Source organism: Gilbertella persicaria (assembly GCF_025201335.1).
Source record: "Gilbertella persicaria strain CBS 190.32 chromosome Unknown B0P05scaffold_1, whole genome shotgun sequence".
NCBI classification, from domain to species: Eukaryota; Fungi; Mucoromycota; class Mucoromycetes; order Mucorales; family Choanephoraceae; genus Gilbertella; species Gilbertella persicaria.
The window spans coordinates 433,648-448,314 of record NW_026251962.1 but is presented as its reverse complement, the minus strand read 5'-3'; the positions used below and the strand labels follow the sequence as shown (position 1 = coordinate 448,314).

General features: G+C 37.9%; 7 protein-coding genes across 7 annotated transcripts; 6 read left to right on the top strand and 1 right to left on the bottom strand.

Annotated features, from left to right (window-relative positions):
* The first annotated feature begins 8 nt into the window (after positions 1-8).
* Positions 9-2,334, top strand: B0P05DRAFT_482680 (uncharacterized protein). The gene is made up of 5 exons (XM_051575224.1): positions 9-291; positions 337-550; positions 604-710; positions 768-1,392; positions 1,439-2,334. The coding sequence occupies exons 1-5, from the start codon at positions 67-69 to the stop codon at positions 2,287-2,289; spliced, it is 2,022 nt and encodes a 673-aa protein (XP_051439730.1). The 5' UTR covers positions 9-66; the 3' UTR covers positions 2,290-2,334.
* Positions 2,335-2,387: 53 nt separating this feature from the next.
* Positions 2,388-3,668, top strand: B0P05DRAFT_460588 (dipeptidase 1-like protein; the record flags this gene model as incomplete). Its single annotated transcript, XM_051574019.1, has 3 exons — positions 2,388-2,566; positions 2,614-2,980; positions 3,027-3,668. 3 exons carry the CDS (start codon positions 2,388-2,390, stop codon positions 3,666-3,668), a joined length of 1,188 nt encoding a protein of 395 aa, XP_051439729.1.
* Positions 3,669-3,721: 53 nt separating this feature from the next.
* On the top strand, positions 3,722-6,882 carry B0P05DRAFT_633363 (uncharacterized protein). The gene is made up of 6 exons (XM_051583518.1): positions 3,722-4,244; positions 4,298-4,619; positions 4,669-4,708; positions 4,753-5,720; positions 5,765-6,017; positions 6,065-6,882. Exons 1-6 carry the CDS (start codon positions 3,733-3,735, stop codon positions 6,769-6,771), a joined length of 2,802 nt encoding a protein of 933 aa, XP_051439728.1. The 5' UTR covers positions 3,722-3,732; the 3' UTR covers positions 6,772-6,882.
* A 487-nt stretch (positions 6,883-7,369) lies between these two features.
* On the top strand, positions 7,370-7,902 carry B0P05DRAFT_521273 (uncharacterized protein). The gene is made up of 2 exons (XM_051575856.1): positions 7,370-7,479; positions 7,526-7,902. Exons 1-2 carry the CDS (start codon positions 7,378-7,380, stop codon positions 7,886-7,888), a joined length of 465 nt encoding a protein of 154 aa, XP_051439727.1. The 5' UTR covers positions 7,370-7,377; the 3' UTR covers positions 7,889-7,902.
* A 16-nt stretch (positions 7,903-7,918) lies between these two features.
* B0P05DRAFT_460786 (uncharacterized protein) lies at positions 7,919-8,447 on the bottom strand (the record flags this gene model as incomplete). The annotated part of the gene is made up of 3 exons (XM_051574029.1): positions 7,919-8,046; positions 8,095-8,226; positions 8,339-8,447. The coding sequence occupies 3 exons, from the start codon at positions 8,445-8,447 to the stop codon at positions 7,919-7,921; spliced, it is 369 nt and encodes a 122-aa protein (XP_051439726.1).
* Positions 8,448-8,831: 384 nt separating this feature from the next.
* B0P05DRAFT_521268 (folate-sensitive fragile site protein Fra10Ac1-domain-containing protein) lies at positions 8,832-9,702 on the top strand. Its single transcript, XM_051575855.1, has 4 exons — positions 8,832-8,870; positions 8,923-9,038; positions 9,086-9,486; positions 9,528-9,702. The coding sequence occupies exons 1-4, from the start codon at positions 8,838-8,840 to the stop codon at positions 9,668-9,670; spliced, it is 693 nt and encodes a 230-aa protein (XP_051439725.1). The 5' UTR covers positions 8,832-8,837; the 3' UTR covers positions 9,671-9,702.
* Positions 9,703-11,605, top strand: B0P05DRAFT_482669 (coth protein-domain-containing protein). Its single transcript, XM_051575223.1, has 4 exons — positions 9,703-9,736; positions 9,778-10,264; positions 10,314-10,919; positions 10,968-11,605. The coding sequence occupies exons 1-4, from the start codon at positions 9,718-9,720 to the stop codon at positions 11,578-11,580; spliced, it is 1,725 nt and encodes a 574-aa protein (XP_051439724.1). The 5' UTR covers positions 9,703-9,717; the 3' UTR covers positions 11,581-11,605.
* The last annotated feature ends 3,062 nt before the right edge of the window (positions 11,606-14,667 follow it).

Here is a 14,667-nt window from a genome sequence, read left to right as displayed (position 1 = left end):
ATATATATATATATAAAGAGCATTGATCTACATGACATAATTTTTTTCTTTTTTCTTTTAACCATTATGGAATACGTCAAAAACCTCTTTCTTCAAAACCAAACAAACCCTACTGTTCAAGTAGACAAAGAAAACCACATTTATCGTAGTCACCATGCTGAGCATGGTTTTGTAAGTACTCCTCTTTATCCCAAGTTAAAAAAAGAAGAATGTACTATTGCCAAAGTCTGGAAAGAGACAGTCAAGAACAACAGCTATAAGCCTGTCTTTGGCTATCGTCCTCTCATCAACGTAAGTTACGCTACACATAGCTTGTTTCTGACATACATTGAATAGATCCATTTCAAGGAATCCAAGCCAAAGAATCCAGAAGATAAGCCTAAGAAATGGTCTTATTTCGAACTTGGTGATTATGAATGGATGAATTACCGAGAAGCCAATGAAAAAGTCGAGAAAATTGCTTATACACTTCAACAACATGGTCTCAAGAATGGTGATATTGTCATTTTGTTTTGTAAGACAAGAGCTGAATGGATGATGACTGCTCTAGGTAAAATAAACAAACATACCATATTCTGAACTAAATGATATCATTCATTTTAGCGTGTTTTACGCTTGGTTTGGTGATCACTACTGCTTATGATTCAATGCCCGCTGATGCTGTTAACCACATCATCAACGAAACAAAAGCAAAGGCTGTGTTTACCGAGGTAAAAAAAAAAAAGACAAAAGAACTTGAACCATAATTCTTGCTTGACCTATTGTAGACTTCTCTTTTTGGTACATTAAATAAGGCTTATAAAGAACTTGAGAAAAAGGATCAACCCAAGTTTGTGTTCTATACTGGCAAAGAGTTTGAAGCTCCTGAAGAAATCAAAAAGTTTAAGGACAACAAAGCAGATGATGTTGAGATTGTCCATTTTGATAGTATACTCGAACAAAAGGTCGACAAGCTTAATATCAAGACACAGCCTCAACCTGATGATTTAGCCTTAATCATGTATACTTCTGGCTCTACAGGTGCTCCTAAAGGTGTTGAATTGACACACGCCAACATAATTGCCGCTATGGGTGCAGCTGAATATCTTGTTATTGAGTTATTGGCTCATGGTAACCATTCTTACATTGGTTTCTTACCCTTGGCTCATGTGCTTGAATTTTTGATTGAATTCATCATGATTTCACTTGGTATTCCGATCGGTTATGCTAGTATTCGTACCTTAATGAACGACTCTGTATGTGGACACAATGGAGAAGGTAAAGGAGAAGGTGATCTAAAAGCATTGAAGCCTACTATCATGGCTGGTGTACCTGCTGTTTGGGAAAAGATCAAAAAGGGGGTTGAAGCCAAACTAGAAAAGCAACATTGGGCTGTCAAAAAGACATTTGATGGTAAGTTCATGATTCCCTTCCAGTTGATCTAATGTATTCTCTTTAGCTGCTGTGGAGATGAAATGGCGTTTGTTGCAGTTCTTTGGTAAGCCCAATAGCTTAACAGATGCTTATGATGCTATTCTTTTTGGACCTATCCGTGATGTTACTGGGGGTCGTTTGCAATACGGTGTCTCTGGAGGTGCTCCTGTTTCATTCGAGACTCAAAAGTTTATTACCTCTACTTTATGTTACATGCTTCAAGGTTATGGTTTGACTGAATGTTGTGGTTTAGCTGCTGTCACACTTCCTAGTTTTGGTCTAGTGACTGGTAGCATTGGTCCCCCTTCTCCTTCGATCGAATTCCGTTTTGTGGATGTTCCTGATACAGACTATAAGGCAGAAAACAATGTAGGTGAGCTCTGGCTTCGTGGTCCTTCTCTTATGAGAGGCTATCATAAGCGATCTGATCTTACAAAAGAAGCCATTACTCCAGATGGTTGGTTCAAGACAGGGGATATTGCACGCTTAAATTCAGATGGCACATTTGCTATCACAGATCGAGCCAAGAATTTGGTCAAATTAGCCCATGGTGAATACATTGCATTAGAAGCACTTGAATCAAAATACCGTAATTCAAGCAGCATCAAGAATATATGTCTAGTGGCTGATAGCAACAAGTCTTACATTATTGCTGTGGTTGAACCCTCTGATAATAATGTAGAAAAAGACATTCTTCTGAAAGAACTACAAAAAACAGCTAGTTCCGGTGGATGTAACCGTGTTGAAATTGTCAAGGATATTGTAGTAACTCGCGATAAAGATTGGCAAAAGGAATACATGACTACAAGTGGAAAGATTAAGCGTAAAGACATTGTTGAAAGCAACAAAGAAGACATAGAAAAGATTTATAAATAAAGCATATTATGCAAATGGTGACACACATCCATTGTTATGACTAATAGCTTGAATTGGGTTAGAAATGTTTTTTTTTTTTCTCTTATCGTTCTTCTTTCATGGTTTATTGGTCGAGTTTAACTTTGAGTGCTTTGGCTCTATCTTGTGCTCAAGCAGTCTTTGGGCAACAAGTCCCCCTTCAAGTCCAAAAGGTGCAATTGCATAAAGACGCACTCGATCGAGCACACCGACTTCTTCGCCATAACCCCCTTATTGATACACACAACGATCTTCCCATGTATATTATACACAAACAACAACTAGTTTTGCTTACAAGTTTTATAGGAATTTAGCTTTTGAATACAAGGGCAAGATAAACAACCTTAATTTAACGCATCTTGATTGGGGACACACTGATATTGAGCGTATTCGTCAAGGCCACTTATCAGGTCAATTCTGGAGTGTCTATTATGACTGTGAACTCACTGAAACCAATCAAGTCTTGAAAGCTATGGAATCAATCGATGCTATCAAGCGTATGGTGAATCTATACCCCAACACGTTTGAACTTGCAACCAGTACAAAAGAGTTTTACAAGGCTTTGCGTCATGGGCGTGTTGCTTCTGCTATGGGCATGGAAGGAGGTCAAATGATTGACAGTTCTATGGTAGCACTTCGTCAATTCTATGAACTTGGGATTCGCTACATGACTGTAAGTAACAAACAGCGTCAAGCAGCCATTTTAACCGTATACCTAGTTGACTCATAACTGCCATACTCCTTGGGCTGAATCCTGTTGTGATCCCAATCCTCCAACTTTTGATAAAGGCCTTGGTTTGACAGAATTTGGCAAGAAGATCATTTTGGAAATGAACCGTCTTGGAATGATGGTTGATATCTCTCATGTTGCTCATGCAACAATGCACGCTGCGCTCAACACAACCCGTGCTCCTGTCTTGTTTTCTCACTCCTCAAGCCATGCTCTTTGTGGCATTGAAAGAAATGTGCCTGATGCTGTCCTTGAACGCCTGGATGAAACAGACGGTGTTGTAATGGTCAACTTTTACAACAGTTTTGTCCAATGTGATCTTTCCAAAGAAGCGACTTTAAAAGATGTTGCAGACCATGTTGAACATATCGCTTCTGTTGCTGGTCGTCACCGTGTAGGCATTGGTGCTGACTATAATGGCATTGAGAGAACACCTACTGGACTTGAGGATGTTGCTAAATATCCAGACTTGTTTGCTGAATTGATTCGTCGTGGTTGGTCTGATCATGACTTGATTGGTTTAGCTGGAAAAAACTTTTTACGTGTCTGGAGAAAAGTTGAAATTGTGAGTGAAGAGATTCAAAAGACGCATGAATTACCTTGCGAAGACAGATTGGAAGATGGATTGTAATAAAGAAACTGGATTTAAATTTTTATCTTTTTATCTTTTTATCTTTTTTTTTTCTTTGCACACTATGGCACAGAACAGGTACGCTACGATACCTGAAAGCGAACAACAGAGTTCAAGTCGTTTCAAGACTTTTGTGAATAAAAATAAGCTTCCTGCTGTTATTCTGTCTTGTATAGTATTGTTTATCATTTTATTGGGAGGATTAGCCACTTGGCTTCCTGATATTAAACACATTACAAAGCAAACAATCATAGAAGCACCTATTGCCCCTGGTATTTCGAGTAAATCTTTGAAAGATGGACTACTTCAATGCCAAAAGATATCAAAACAAAACAGTCAGTCAACATGGGCCTATCGATCCAGCAATCCACGCGCACCTCAAGATATTCAGCCTGTGCTTTTGAAAAATACAGTTGTATGGGACGGGGAAGGAAATGTATTGGAACATGTTGATGTCTTGTTATCGAATGGCGTAATCAGCGAAATAAAGCACGGTATTAAAGTAGATCAAAATCTGACTAAGATCATTGATGTCGGAGGTCATATCGTGTCTCCTGGTATAGTGGATATGCACACGTAAGTTAGAAACTAGCTGGCTCATACCACTTACAATATCATATATATGTTAGACATTTGGGTGTCATGTCTTGGCCTAGTTTAGCAGGAACATCAGATACGAATGAAATGACACAACCCAATGTTCCCTTTGTCAGAGTGATAGATGCCTTTAACCCATCTGATAAGGCAATTCGCATTGTTGCATCTGGTGGTATCACAACAGCCCTGGTTTTACCTGGTTCGAGTAATTTGATAGGCGGTGAAGCCTATGCTTTCAAACTAAGACCTGTGAATACCCAAAGTAACCAAGATATGCTTGTGCAAACAGGTATTGATGAAAACGCCGAGAAAAAGTGGCGATATATGAAGATGGCTTGTGGAGAAAACCCCAAGGCAAGAAGCACCCATTTTTCTTTAAATCTATTGCTAAGCTTTTTTGTAGAATAACTATGGTCGTAGGCAAAACCGTATGCCTTCCACAAGTAAGTCAATTACAAAATAGTCAGACAAGTACTCATATTTATAGGAATGGGAGAAGCTTATTTGTTTCGTCAAGCATTTGCTGATGCACAGAAGTTAATCAGAGCACAGGATGACTGGTGTTCAGCTGCAGAAAATCTATCTGTTGACACAAATGAGCCTCGTCTCCAGACTCCTTTTCCTGAAGATATCAAATTAGAATCATTAAGTGCATTATTAAGAGGTCAAGTCAAGCTGAATATTCATTGTTACGAAACGCATGATATTGAAGCCATGTTGAGACATGCTAAAGAATTCGGATTTGAAATTAGCGCTGTTCATCATGCTTTGGAAGCTTATCGAATTCCTGATGTCCTCAAAAGAGCCAACTATAATATCACGGTTGCCACGTTTGCAGATCATTGGGGATTCAAGAAAGAAGCTTACGGTGCTTCTACTAAAGCTCCTAGATTACTGTTCGAGGCTGGTATTCCTGTTGCATTAAAAAGTGACCATCCAGTGCTTAATTCGCAACATATGGCTTTTGAAGCTGCTAAAGCAGCACATTATGGCCTACCCGAACAGGAAGCATTCAAGGCCATAACTTCTATTCCTGCTAAAGCACTTGGTTTGGATCATCGTGTTGGCTCGCTCAAAGTAGGTCATGATGCTGATGTTGTTATTTGGGACCGCAATCCTTTAGCATTAGGTGCTCTCCCACTTCAAGTCTTTATTGATGGATTGCCTCAGTTTGATCAAAGACCAATTGAGCCTATTCTCAGTACTAAGAAATTCAATAAGCCATCGCTTAATTTACAACACCTTCAACACATCAAGTTGAGAAAGAAAGGAAACTATCTCTTGAAGAACATTGGAAGAAACTTGTTGAATCCCAACGCAACAGAATCTTTTGTGGTTATCAAAGAAGGACTTGTTTGTCCCAGTTTGAATACGGATGACTATAATCTTAGTCTCAAAAATAATATGTATGATTCTTTTGAAATAATTGATATTCAAGGAGGATACATCTTGCCTGTAGGTTTCTGTATATATAAAATTCTATTTACTAATTATTTTAGGGCATCATTGCTGTTGGTTCAAAGCTGGGCCTTGTAGAAATTCCTTCTGAAGGTTCTACAGGTGACGGTATTGTTCCTTCATCTTATTCCAAAAGTCCGAGAGATATAGTAGAAGCTGCTGATGGCTTAAAATTAGGAACAAAAAAGCTTAAAGAAGCCTATAAGGGTGGCGTCTTGACAACCATTAGTGCACCCATTTCCAATCATATTGTAATAGGCATAAGTACTGCATTCAAGACAAATGCTGAATTAAGTAAGTCTGGCTGATTTCATTATTTATGCTTATCTGTATTCCCATAGTACTCACACAAGGCACATTGATTTCTCGCAACGCAGCACTTCATTTACAAATTGGTGATTCTGTCAAATCAAGTCAATTTCCTACTGTTTCCTCTCAGATTGCTTTTCTGCGCAACATCTTTAGAGAACATATGCATACTGATAACTGGTATGGTAAAGCAGCTCGTGGCGATATTCCTACCATTATCATGGTCAACAACAAGGACGAAATTGCATCTGTCATCCATTTAAAAGAGACAGTGATTCCTAAAGCACGTCTGGCTATTATGGGTGGTGCAGAAGCACATTTGCTTGCTCCTCATTTGGCCAAGGCAAATATTGCTGTTGTTTTGCGACCTCATTTATGTACACCCGAAAAGTTCGATTCACTTTATTGTTTAACAGGTGCGCCCTTGACTAATGGTACAGCAGCTCATGTCTTGTACCAACACGGCGTCAAAATTGGCTTGGGTGTTTCAAACGATGGCTGGGCTCGTAATTTGGTTTGGGATGCAGGATGGTTGGCTGCCACTAGTACAAAAAAACAATCTATTTCTGAGTTGGATGCTGTTCAGTTTATCACGACAAATTTGCAAGAGATCTTTGGTTTACAGAAACAGCCTAGTTTGAGTCAAGAGAGTTTTGTTGTATGGTCTGGAAGTCCTTTGGATATGCAAAGCAAGCCTGTATTAGCTTACGACAAAGAAAGCGGTTTACAATTGATCTAGTCTTCCAGATAGAAGAGAATTTATGGTCGAGAACTAAAAAGTAAACTTTAATAAATGAGCCAAGAGATTCCCCCTTTTTTTCTTCTTCGATAGATACTTGCCGAGTTACACAATATCAAAAGTTGCTATGATTCATTTTAGATTTTATACCATAATAAATGTGTTAGTCTTGAGTTCAAAGTACTCGCAAGAAGGGATGGTTGACTATATATCATGTAAATGAATAGTCTTTTTTTCAGAAGAAAATCTTTCTATGCTTGTGACAACAAATGTCAAATTGCAGAATATGATAATGGAACACAGCAATGCCGAGAACTATTAAATTAAATATTTGCTAAAATTAACACAGTGTTATAAACCTGGAGAAAAAAAAAACGCTCTGTTGCTCTTGTTTCTACACTAAAATGTGTATAAAATAGAATATCCACATTTTAGTGGCCTTATATTTTCATGTTATATTAAAAGTAGATAGAATGGGCTTTCAACATACACAAATGCTAAGAACAACAATAGACTCTTTGTGACACCCAACATCAATAAGAAAAACATATAAAAAGGACAGTTTGAAATTAACTCATTGTCTTACAAACAAAACTAGAAAAAAAAATGAAGTTTGCTGCTATCTTGTCTATGATTCCCTTATTGACCACTTTGGTTTCTGCTGATGGCACTACTGCTGGTGTTTCTATCACTAACCCTGTTCTTAATGCAAGTATACTCTCTTTATAAAATGTTAGATTAACCTTGGGTATAGACTACTGCCACTATGGGCTCTCAATTCACTATCACATGGACTCAAACTGATACCAATGTCTCTACTATTGAATCTATTGCCTTGATGGCAGGTGATGCTGCTGCATTGACTACTATTTTGACCAATATCTTGGCAGGCACTGTTGCTACCAGTGCTCTTTCTTACACATGGACTGTTCCCAGTAATCTTACTTCTCGTGAAGACTATGCTCTTGCTGTTCATGGTGATAACTCTATGGTTTCTTATTCTGCTTACTTTACTATTGCTGATGCTGGTTCAGACACTACTACCACTACCACCGACCAAACCACTGCTGCTACCACTGCTGCTTCTGATGAGACCACTACCATTTCCTTGTCTTAAATTTATTTATAATACTGTCTAAATAAATGTTCATGGTTGCATATCTGGATTCAAATCAAGAATCCAGAAAGGATCTCCACCTGTATCTTCTGTTTGTCTATTTGTAGTCACATCCACCATTTCTTCATCAGCAGATACTTCACTATCAGAGCTCTCAACTGTATAAAAAGAGTTAAGACAGTTGTTTAGATACAATTTATGCTTACATCGATCTTCTTTGTTTTGTTGAGTTGTATTTTGCCAATACAATAATCCACGGCGCATTCTTTCTTCATCAGGGTATGGCTTTTCAAAATCAACACGTACGTCTTTGCTTGCACTGTCAAAGTTGGGTGGTGCTGAGGTATATTTGGACAGTTTTGATGCATAGGATAATACGTCTGTAAACTGAACATTTGCTATGCATGGTACTTTAGTTCATGCTTGGGCATTTTCTCGGCTTAGACTTACAATTACTAGCATATTCTATCGCTTTCAGTTCAATCTTGGCTTGCGTTAAACAGAGATCCAGCTCTTCGCGTGCAGCTCCTAACTTTTGTATGATCTCTAATAATGCCATATTATGTTGCTGTATTTCGTCTTGTACTTTAATAATTTGCTGTTGTCGTGTTTGATGACTTTCAACTAATAATCTTTAGATAGAGTTACATGGAACCTAGTGCTTACTGTGTTCAACTGCCTGTTGTAGTTTTGTATCCACAAGGGCCATTTGTTTTATTATTTCTTCTGGACTATCTGCTTTGTCAGAATTCTCTGCCACTGCTGATAAAGAAGCAAAGTATCGTTTAACAAGTTGTGAGTATTCTGTAATATGCTCACAAACTTGTTCACGTAATGGCGATTCCATATTGTAAACAAACGAATAAAAAAAACGTAACTTGCTACAGGCGCGAGCCACTATTTATGTGCACTGAGATTAAACATGCTTGAACATTCTTTTTCGTTCATCATGGGATTGCAGAAAGACAAAAGAGAAGATGCTGTAAGTCTAAGAACAAGCAGGTTGAGTTGTGCTCTGATCGTGTGTTTGTTAGTATAGTCGTCATAAGCAGCTTATGCAAGAGTATTTGAAGCGAAAGACAGAACCAAAAGCAGCCTATGTACCGCCAACATACAAAACCCAAAAAGATATCCTTCGAGAAAACCACAAGTAGAAGTCGTTTAAATAATACACAGCATATATCTTACGCTTTTTAGGTTTGTAAGATCCGAACTAGACGATAACACCACTTGGGAAGAGCGTGTGGCTAAAAAGTATTATGACAGACTGTTTAAAGAATACGCTATTTGTGAATTAAAATATTATAAAGAAGGCAAGATAGCTTTGCGTTGGAGAACAGAAAAGGAAGTAGTAGTAGGTAAAGGACAGTTTATTTGTGCCTCTACTCGTTGTGATTGTACAACATCTTTGACAAGCTGGGAAGTCAATTTCGGTTATGTTGAGAATGGTGAGAAAAAGAATGAGCTGGTCAAGGTCAGGCTGTGCCCTGAATGCTCAGATAAACTTAATTACAGGACAAAAAAAACCCTTAAGCGAAAACAAAGACGTGAAGATCACAAACAGACGAAAAAGAATAAGCCATCTGATCGTTCTGCAGGTAAAACAAGAATGTAAAGATTAAATCTAAATTTCAATTAGAGCAACCTTCGTCATCAGAAGCAGAAGAAGCAGAAGAAGCAGAAAGCAAAGAAGCATCAGTATGGAGTAAACCAATTGAGACTAAAGAAGAAAAGACAAAGGAGGAGGAGTATGAAGACTATTTCGAAGATTTACTGCAGTAGTATTTAAGTGAATAAAGAACCCATTTTTTCTCCTTTTGTCTTTACTTATGATAAGAAAAGTTTTGGGTAAATTGTAAATAATATAATAAGTTATTGAATAACAATAGAACTTGTCTTATTGACAACAATTGTTGCTGTACAAGCACACAACATTACTTATAATGTCATTGCATCTTCAGCAAATAATTTTATGATAGCAGTCAATGTCGATGACACATTATATCCATTACACCCTTCTTATGGTATACTATTCCAGGGCGAGGCACCTGCAGCAAAAAAAGGATATCGATACTCCATAATAAATGCTGATGATAATATTGTTAACATCACGGAACCTTTTTTGCGTCCTCCTTTAGAGCATAATGTTGTTTCTACGCCAAATCATTTTTTTAATCGGTCCATTGATATTCACGAACTTAACTACCTTCCACAGGCATTGGAACCTATTTCTGCCCTTAATCGAGTTCAATCTGACTTGCATATTCCAAGCCAAATACCAACTATCCATATCTACGGCAACACATCCGCTACACAATATTTGCATGAAAACCAATTGGAAGATATTGAAGTGAATCTTGATATGACTTATATTAGGCATGCTATACTCAACTATTTTTTTTATGTATATTAACACTTTGTATAGTTTAGATAAAGTGTATTTATTTGAACAAGTTGGATTTTCGTTAGCTGGAAGAAGTTCACGCTGGGTTCCTAAATTATCGTATGGTATAAAACTAAACGAGAAGAATGACACTACTTTATTTGGTTACAAAAACCTTAAGCTACGTGCTCTTTCGAAAGACCCGACTTATATCCGTGAGAATCTTGCTCATAATGTATTAAAGTCCTCAGGTATTCCATCCAGTGGTTACTCATATGTCCGACTTTTTATTGATAATCAACCAATTGGTTTGTTTGGTTTGATTGAAACTTTTCAAGATCCTTGGGTAGCTACTGTATTTGCTAACAATGATAAAGACTATGCATCTGGCTATTTATACCAAGGGGAAGGATTCGGTTTCGATGAACAAGAAGAACAAGTGTATATTTCTGATTTACGTTACGAGGGCACTAATATCTCCAAATATGACTTTGATCAATATGATATTAAAGCAGGCCCTTCAAAAAATCCATTGGAAGATTTGATAGATTTGCAAACTTTTACGAAATTTATCAATGATTCTTCGGTAAGCACAACACCTGAGAGCGAATGGGAAAAGCGTCTAGACGTAGATTGCTTTAGTAGAGCGTAAGCACAATGATTTTTAGGCCGAGCTATCCTAACATAATTCCTTAGTATGGCCATTGAAAACTTGATTGGGCTTTCAGATGCATACATGACATTGGGAAACAATTATTATCTATATCAAGACCCAAGACAATCCGGTCGCTTCATCTACATTTCTACTGATTTTGATGATAGTTTGGGAAGGAGTTTATTTGATCTTGAGCCCATGCTCAGTGGGAACTATGCTGAACATCCTGGTTTTCTCTCCAGACCTCTTACAAGAAAATTGTTTAGTTACCCTGTGTTTCTTAAAGCATACGAAGAGCTGCTTTTGACATTGTCCAATACATTAGTAAACCCATCCATCATCAATCCTTACCTGGATAGTGTAGCGAAAATGATTATTCCTGATGTAGAATGGGACTTTAAATTACCAAGACTAGGTACATATAAACAAGGTGATTTCCCAGAGTTTGTGTTTCGAAGAGGAGGTAGGGAATACCTTCAAACATTTCTTCCAGCTGGTGTTCAACAACAAACTACGTTTAATTTATCTATTGGTAATTTCGATGAATCGTTGAATGGACCCTCTCCTCCACGTTCTGAAAGTATCAAGACATTCATTGCTAAAAAACATGCTGCAATTATGGATTTTTACAATGAAAGAACTGAAGAAAAATAAATGATGAAAGCTTTTTTCTTTAAAGATAACAAAATGAGTGATGACTAACCTAACCCAAGTATAATTATTAGTGACAAATGTATGCAACAAACCCATGTAGGCAAAAGAATTATAGCTCATTACGAGTCATTTTAATAGCTGAAGAGTAGATGGAAAAAGGAAAGACCGATTGGTGCCTTGCATTTCATTATAAGAAAGAATCAAGCATATCTACACCATCTAGAAGAAAAGAATTTGGACAACAGCTAGCTAAATTTTTAGAGTAGCTACAACCACAACTTTCTGAATAACAGTCCATTTACACTCCTCAAGAAAACTGGGATTGGATAAAGCAGAAAGTCAAGGCATTCTTGAAACAACGGAAACAGCAGAAATCAACTGGAGATTTCACAGACCCTGTAACAGCCGAAATTTACAGTGACCAAGAATCTAAGCAGCGAATAGTGAAAGAGTTTTACTCGTAATTATATACGCCTACTAGCGTGGACGCTTGAACACTGAATAGAATAGCATATCATATTCCATATCATATTCGTCTCACCGAGCAACACTGTTCGCATATGACAGCCAACATTAGTATGGTCGAAATTATAGAAGAACTCAAGCGGTCGCCCAGAAAGAGTAGTCCAGGTTCAGACGAACTTCCGTATGAAATTCTTCGCTTAGTACTCCAATGCCCAATGATTCAGCCCATTCTATTACAGATATACAATTCAGCGCTCGAAGGTGTCTTTCCCAATTCATGGAATGAGTCCATCATGGTGCTATTGCCAAAAAAGGTGAATTTGTCAGATTTAAAGAACTATCGGCCTATATCTTTAGCAAACTCTGACTATAAGATATTTACACGTATTCTTAATCGTCGCATTATGCAGGTTGCACCGATGCTCATTAGTCGTTGTCAAATGGGATTTCTGCCTGGACGCTACATTGCTGAAAATGGACTCGCAGTTCAAGTAATTATGAAAGATGCCCAGCAGCGTTGGATTGAGGCCCGGAATAATAGTCAAGAAGGAGACTATGATTTAGCACTGATGCTAGACCAGGAGAAAGTGTATGATCGTATGAATCTGAAGTATATCAAACAAGTTTTGGTAAAATTTGGATTCCCAGAGTCCATAGTAAACACCATAGGCAACTTTCTTTCAGGTAATCAGACCAACGTAAATGTCAATGGTTTCTTTACACCATCATTTGTTAAGAAGCGTCGACTAAAGCAAGGCGACCCAATTTCTCCTGTTTTGTATAATCTTGCATTTGATCCTTTATTACGAGCTATTCTTCAAGACAAAGCGATTGAGGGGTATCGACTAAGACTACGTCTCGAGCTTCGAAATCAAATCACTGTTTGGCCAACCTCAATTGCTACCAAAGTTTTGTGCTATACTGATGATGCGATAGTTTTTATACACGATCCTGATGACTTGACGCGAGTGATGCAGCATATTGAGCGCTATTGTAGAGCATCAAATGCGAAGATTAACTACTCAAAAGTTGAAGCAGTGTCTTTGTCCGGACGCAATTCCTCTTCCTTTTGGAGCCGTCATCTTCAACCGCTGCAAATTGAAAAAACTATATTCCGCAGACGATCTACAGCCGGCAATATACTTACGGGAGCAAAAAATAAAAACCTTTAAAAAAATGAAAGATATATTTATACATGACATTAATGCTTGGTCTTTTAGGACATAACTAGTGTAAGAAGGGATAAATAGTGTTGTGTATACAACAAAGACGCATCTAATGGTGTAAAAAACACAGTATGTTTGTTCATAAAATTTTGAGCTATCCTCCAAAAACGTGTTTTCCGTTTTTGAGCCGCAACGCATACTTTTTATAGTACTTTTGCAAATCCAACACTTTGAGGGTACTTTATAGACCTAGATAAGCAATTCGTACCAAGGCATCTCATGTCTACAGTGTCTCTGTCGCTCACAAATCGCAAAATAGTGAAAATTGAAGATTTCGTAAAGGAGATCATAAGGGCAGAATGATGATTTTTGGCTTTTCCAGAACTTGCTATATTTCTGCATAAATATGCTCTTTTATGTATGCTTAAGCATAAGAAATCAAAAAAAAGGGGGGATTAGAAGGCAGAAATGATGGTTTATTTTGAAAAACATTCGCACCTGCAGCGGGCTGCCAATATACTTTTGGTGCTATTATGCTTATCAATTTTATTCAAAAATGAGTTGTGAGGAAAGTCAGTGTATAAACCAAGATCTTATTATAGTCTTGGTGCTCAACAAAGGCATAAATTGGGGATCAAAAGCATATTAGATGTGCCAAATGGAATCAAAAATTATTTAGTGGTCATGAAGTATGTATGCTTTTAAGATAATATGTACTCAAAGATCTCATTGAAAAGTCATATAATGTCCACAGGACAAACTGTTTTTTTTATTGGATATGAAGGTATGATAGTCTATAGCTTATTGCTTACAGTAAGAGATGCTGCTGGAACCGTTAAGGTTGATACATTCGTTCTTCTTGGTCTTGGAAGATTTAGAGATGTTGATATCAGACAAGGAGAAACCAGAACAGGGAGTGTTCTTGGAACAGTTGACACTGAGGATAGGTCTACCCTTGGAGGAGACAGAACCAGTGACCTTGTTGATGGCAACGTCCTTGATAGTCAAAGAAGCATTGTCGTTACCGTTACAGTAAGACTTTTGGTTGTTGTCACAGTAGTGAGTGGTGATGAGAATAGGGTTATCAACGTTGTTGAGTTGGACATTGGTGAAGTGAACATCGCTGACAGAACCCTTTCCACCGGGCCAGGTCTTGATACGGAGACCGTTTTGACAGTTGGTACACTTGCTGTTTTGGACGTAGATACCAGAGACAACATCAGTTTCGCCACCCTTACCAAGAGAACCGACAGAGAAACCATGAGAGCCATTACAGGTGACACCGTCAACCTTGACATTGGATGTGTTACCGTTGATAGCCATACAGTCATCACCGTTGGTGACTTGAGAGTTGGTCCAATTGATGTTCTTGGAGTTGGAGATGTCGACAGCATCAGTGTTGTGAGCATCGTTGCTGCTGGAAGAGACGGTGTGCATGACAACGTTCTTAAGGTTG